General features: G+C 27.4%; 1 protein-coding gene across 1 annotated transcript; it reads right to left on the reverse strand.

The window, feature by feature from the left end:
* Positions 1 to 383: 383 nt before the first annotated feature.
* Positions 384 to 3,408, reverse strand: LOC130807614 (transcription factor MYB1R1-like). Its single transcript, XM_057672884.1, has 3 exons — positions 2,767 to 3,408; positions 1,661 to 1,869; positions 384 to 951 (listed from the first exon to the last, which is right to left on the reverse strand). Exons 1-3 carry the CDS (start codon positions 3,152 to 3,154, stop codon positions 550 to 552), a joined length of 999 nt encoding a protein of 332 aa, XP_057528867.1. The 5' UTR covers positions 3,155 to 3,408; the 3' UTR covers positions 384 to 549.
* Between the last annotated feature and the right edge of the window lie 3,330 nt (positions 3,409 to 6,738).

A 6,738-nucleotide genomic window follows, 5' to 3' on the forward strand; every position in this document is an offset into this window, starting at 1 on the left:
ATAGCAGCATATTAATAAATTGTAAATAAGTGAGTGATTATTTTTTCGTTATTATGTTACATAATATATACACTTTTTCTAGTATAACACAAATTACATTGTAGACAAAATAGTTAAATAAATAAATAAATACGCGTAAGAAAATAAACATCCTTATGTATTAAAATTATCGAGCTTTAAATGAACAAAGCAAAACTAGTAATATTATAATGGTGATGAATTGACATGACAATAAAAGGAAAGGATGCTACCCAAAAACAAAATTAGAAGGGGATACAAACCCAAAAGAAAGCGATGTTTCCTGCACTCAAAAGGAATCACCTAATCGCCTAAAAAATACTTGCCAAATCTTATCTAATATCATAGCATTTTGACTAATCACGTAAGAATGAGTATATATTTATATGATAAGAGTATTTTATCAACTAGAAAACCTTATCTTATCCTTCAATTTATTTAATACATCCATTAATTCAATCACCACACCCCTTTACAACCCAAAAACGAATTTAATTTATCATAAACTTTTAATTATATATTCCATCATTTTCAAGCAACACTAATAATATTATCTCCACTTCCATTGAATCCTCCAAATGTATTAGGGGGTGATCGAGATCGCCTCGACGATTCTTCATCCAACGGCGCTTGTGAGAGCTTAAGTGCAAGCAACGGCTCATATTCTCTATCTTTGATGGTAGCTGCGTTGTACGACGTTGATGTTGAAGATGATGGTGACGAGGTTGGTGATTGGTTTAGATTAAGACATGCCATCTTTGAGGAAGGTGGGATTGGAATTGTTGGAATTGAACGGACGTGTTTGGCTGAAATTGGTCGTAACGAAGAATGATAAGGGGACGGATATTGTTTTGTTTGATGTGATTTTACTGGTTTTGTTACTGTTGGATTATCTCGACTTGTTAATTGAGTTTCACTTGTTGGATGGATTATCTGCAACAATAAAATCAAAATCAACATACAAATAAACATGATTTATTAGTTAATAGAATTTTAACTCTTAAAAACTTCATTTTTATTGACAATAACCTTAATTAACAAAACTTATTTAGCATACAAAATAACTAACGTATGTAATTTTAATAAGTCACTTTATTATATTTTAATATTAATATATTTATAAATTTACAATATTTTGGAAACATTTTGGGAAGTTATGATAAAATTACACAATACTTGCATATGTTATGCCTTTGTTCTAGACAAATAGAAAGAAAGCATTATAGAATGAAGTAATTACTTCATTATAATAACCACTCCACTAATTGTGCAGTATTTTATGTTTAACTTCTATGTCACTTAAAATATGAGTGCTCTATGATAATGGCTATCAATATGGAGTAATAATAATAATAATAATAATAAAATCTTAATCAACAAATGGATTAATATTAACACAAAAAATCATCATATGGTCAATTGCAATAAATATTTTGAAAAACTATTATAAATATTTATATAACTTTTTAGAGAAAGCTACTTCCTACCTAATTTGTCATCTAATTAAATACGCAAAAGTCCAAATTGTAATTTACTTCATATTTATATTCACAAAAGTAATTATAAGAAATATAAAATAGAATCGTAAGCTAATTTGTCATGAAATAAAAAAAAAAATACTCTAAAGAACAAGTAGGCTTACTGTGTCGGTGGTGATGTCAAATAGACTTGAACGACGTCGTCTGCGATTGACATTGCTTCGGCGAAGAAAATACTTTTGAGCATGGCTAGCAACTTGTGTTGGTGTTCTTGTTTTCACAAAATTTTTTGATATTCCTCTCCAGTCACCTTTTCCAACTTTATCCAACCCCATTAAAAATAATCTGTGCTCTTCTTCTGTCCATGGAATACCTACACATCATACAAATATTTACGAACAAATTAATTACTTCTTTCATTTTATAGGAGTAATGTTTTTCAACAAAAAGAAATACTCCTCTTCTTTTTTTGAGTACAAAAGAAATACTCTATTTGTCTCAAATCAAGAAAAATAAATAAACTACAAATTAATTAAATTATGAATTTAGATATAACTAAAATATCACTAAAATATATTTAAATATAAAAATTTTAATAGACTGTATAAATATTATTATTTTTGAAAAAAGTAGAAATTAATCCATAAATCAAACACTCAATGCAAATAGATTGAGAATAGTAATTTTTTTGCTATATTGGATAAAAAAAAAGTTTTTTTAAATATTTTACTTAGATTGATTTTTTAAAATAAAGTTACTATTATAATCCATTCAAAATAAATAAAATATCAAGTATGATATATCATCCATTGAACCTACAACATTTATTCAGCAATCGTACAACATTTTGATGTACTCTTAAAGGAACGCTAACTATATTGTACAAAAAATCATTTAGCTAATACTCCTATAACATTTAACTCAAGAATCAAAAACATTAATTAATGACCCTTTCTAGTAAAAATTTCAAATCTAATCACACTACTAATTGCAAATACATTCAGTATACGGTTCTTGTTGTCACCTGATGATTAATAACCATCAAACAATGAAAGAAATAAATTCATTGATTCTTGATTGACATGGTTTTTTTTCATTAACTAATCAGTAAATATACAAATCTCTTTCTCTAAGCAAATAATTAGCATCAGAAATAAAGATAATAATATTCTACTCCTATATGTTATTTTGAATACGAAAAGTCCTCAGTTTTATTCATAAATTAAGTTTATTAAAGTCTCAATCACCGGCTAAGTTTTTTATAAAGTACCTCTTTTGCGCTCGCGGGTGCGGCTGCCGGAAGCATGAAGAGCGTCATCAGAAGCATAACCAGATGCAGCATAAACACCATCATTAACATTAGAAGAGTCATTAGGAAGATACTGTTGATGTTCATGTTGTTGTTCATATTGTGATAGATTATTCATACTCATACTTTTCCGAACAAAGGGGTGAGAATTAGATGAAGAAGGAGAAATAGAAGGAGATGGAGGTGAAGGAGGCGTTTCTGAAGCGGCGGTTAAACGAACTCCAAAGAGGAAGATTCCAGGCGACGGCCGTGCGGTGGCTGCTGCGGCGGAAGATACGGCGAGTTCAGTGCAAGTTCGAGCGTTGTGGCCATTGTTGCCGCACTGAGAGCAAGTTCGCGGCGCCGCCATTCTTACGGGGAAATTAAGCTAAGGATTATTGGATGAAGTTTTTTGTGTTTGGTATGTATGGGTTTTAAATGAATAATTGGGTGTGTTAGTATGTATGTAATAGGGAGGAGAGGATTTTTGGAATTGATAAGTTTGGTTGATATATTATATATATAAATCTTTTATTAGATTTATTGAGATTTTCACATTTGTTTCTAAAATAAATTAGTTTTATTATAAGATGTCTCGGTGATATTGCTAGCTCATGTACACATAATTTGTATTTATTAAATTATTTAATTTATATATAAAAAATTTTTTATAGTGAAATTGTCTAAAATAATAATTTGTGAAAATAACTTTATTGAGTGAATTTAAGTGGAGCAATATATTTGATTGGGTAATGAGATAATGAGACACATATTTAATCACAAAAACTTAGACGAGACGGTTTTATTATGAGACCGTCAATTTGGGCCTACTCAATTTGTGCGTGTAACAACATTTTAAATCTCTGAACATTTATTAATTTTGAACTTAAAGGTATTAATTTTAAAAATTGATACCTTGTCAAAATTAATGCCATTAAGATCAAAATTGAAAAATGCTCAGAAAATGAAAAAATATCCAAATAGCTACACACAAGAATTAAACCGATCCAAATTAACGGTCTTATTATGAGGCCTTATTGTCCAAGACCAGTTGATATTTAATTAGGTAATGATAAATTTAACAAGAACATTGAGAACAATATTGTGGAGCAATTTAAGTGGAAGAAGTCAACACATATGATGGAAAAAGTAAAAGTTATATAAAAAAGAAGAGTTTGTGATGAAATAAAAAAGATGAAAGGTTGCTAAGTTGTAATTCATATACGAGACATATAATTAATATAAACATGTTTTTTAAAAATCTTGCTATTTTGTAGCTAGAATATTTTTAAATTTTGTAAAATGTTTTTTTAAAAAAATTAAAATTAATCTAAATTGAAATTAGCAATTAAATACATAACTATTTGAGATTAAGTAAGAATCTAAAAATTGAGGAATTCTATTTTAAGTGTTACTAATGATATTGTTGTTGAATGTAATTTATTGTTGAATTTTCGAGCAAACACAAATTGTCTTACAATTTGACAATATTCTGACAATAATTCATCATTAATATGATTTTTTTAAAAAAACATAATTTCTTTTTCACTTTTCCGGTATACTAATACCTGCTAACCCTTGTCGACTAAGGAAGTAACAATAGAATTTTATTACTTCGTGAGCTTTTGCATTTGAAACCGCCGATTATTTTATGCCAAAATCTTTTACAACCAGTTAATTTTATACTTTCTCTGTTCTATTTTTATTTTTTGGACATAAGAATTAAAAAAGGTGAGCATAACATATAAAATATAATTATATTTTCCATTTTAATTTTTAATTAAAGAGAAAAAAAAGATAATGAGATATAAAGTAGAATAAAAATAGAGATAAAGTATATATTTATATAATTATTTTATTACTAAAAATTAAAATATAACAAGTAATATAAAATAATCAAAAATAAAAAATATAGCAAATATTATAAAATAAAAAAAAGGTACCATCTAACGATATTCTGCATCCTTCCTATTTAAAGACAAATTCTTTTCAATGTCTAGCCTGTAGGTAAATTGTACGTCTTCGGAACCTCTCTACTCTAGTGAAATTCCATAACATATAAAGGTGTTATTATTCTTCGCCACCCTTTTCATTTTATCGCCACCCCTCTCTATAATGAAATTACGAGTTTGCCGTTAGAGTTTTAAAAATTACAAAAATGCCATTGTACTTAAAACATGTTTAATAAATGTAAATCGCACTTAAGAATACTATTATCACTTAATAACAATATTATCGGAACTTTATATATATTTAATTTTCAGAGGCTTTCTTGTAGTGTATACGAATTCAAATACGGTACTATCTCTCTAAAACTTTCTAAACACACTACGTTAAGTTGAATAAGCTAGAACTCTGCATCGAACGACAATGGCATACGAAACGAGCATGATAACGATTCGGTAAGTAATTAATCGACTTGAATTTTTTAAAAAAAATATATATATTTGAACCAGTCGCACAAAAAGTGTGACTGGCCCTAGGCTGAGTCGCACTTTTTGTGCGACTGGTTCAAACTAATTTTATATTTTATTTTTTTTAATTTCGAACTATTAAATTTATTTCGTGTAATTAATATATTTTTGAAGTAGTTATTTAATAAATGTTGTGATAAATTTATTTATTTTAATATATTATATTATGATAATGTTATTTTAATAATTAGTGTAATATTGTGTTTATAAATTTAAAAAAAATTAATTAATTAATAGTACCAGTCGCACAAAAAGTGCGACTGCACCTAGGCTGAGTCGCACTTTTTTTGCGACTGGTATTATATATATATATATATATATATATATATATATATATATATATATATATATATATATATATATATATATATATATATATATATATATATATATAATTTTGAACTATTAAATTTATTTCGTGTAATTAATATATTTTTGAAGTAGTTATTTAATAAATGTTGTGATAAATTAATTTATTTTAATTTATTATATTATGATAATGTTATTTTAATAATTAGTGTAATATTGTGTTTAAAATTAAAAAAAAAATTAATAGTACAGTCGCACAAAAAGTGCGACTGCACCTAGGCTGAGTCGCACTTTTTGTTAGGTGAAGTCGCACTTTTTGTGCGACTGGTATAATATATATATTTTTTTTCATTTTGAATTATTATTTTGTTTAATTAAATTATTTTTTAAGTTATTTTTATTTCATAAATGTTTTAATATATTGTTTTATTTTTATGTATTATTATATTATGATAATGTTATTATAAAAATTAAATTTGAATTGGAGGGATTAATTTATTTAAATGTTTAACTATTTTTTTCAAAAATTATTTCTTCTTAATTTGAAGTTACTACTCCCTCCGTTCTTTTTTGATCTTCCACTTTGGGTTTTTCACACATATTAAGGAAGATAGAATCTTTGGGTTGTGGTGGGTATTATTTTAATTAAATAGTAGTGTGAAGTAATGATTGTATTGGAAGTATGAGGTTGTAGTGGGTATTGTTTTAATTAAATAGTAGTGTGAGATAATGATTGTATTGAAAGTATGAGAGAAAAAATTATTATAAATAAAAGAAAAGGGGTACATTAAAAGAAAATGGGGGGTTTTAAGGGGTAAAAGTGGGATAAAAAATTTCTAAAAATAGAAAGTATTCTAAAGTGGAAGAACTTTTGAAACTACCCGTTATAGTAATGTGGAAAATCAAAAAAGAACGGAGGGAGTATTATTTATTAAATTTTAAAGTAAATGATTTTATTTACTCATATAATTTAATATATTAAACTGGTGTCAACAGGGCCCCCGGGCTGTGGTGATGTGATCAACCAGTCCATGTCCGCGGACTGTGAGCGGCTCCTCCCCTGTGGAGCCGCATCCTCAGCCTGGCTGGCTCCTGGGTGATCAGAAGTACCAGCCGCGCTATGCCCTCTAATCCTAAACTGACCGGCATGGTATCTGACGATCGTCCAATC

Source organism: Amaranthus tricolor, chromosome 3, assembly GCF_026212465.1.
Source record: "Amaranthus tricolor cultivar Red isolate AtriRed21 chromosome 3, ASM2621246v1, whole genome shotgun sequence".
In the NCBI taxonomy this organism is placed as follows: Eukaryota; Viridiplantae; Streptophyta; class Magnoliopsida; order Caryophyllales; family Amaranthaceae; genus Amaranthus; species Amaranthus tricolor.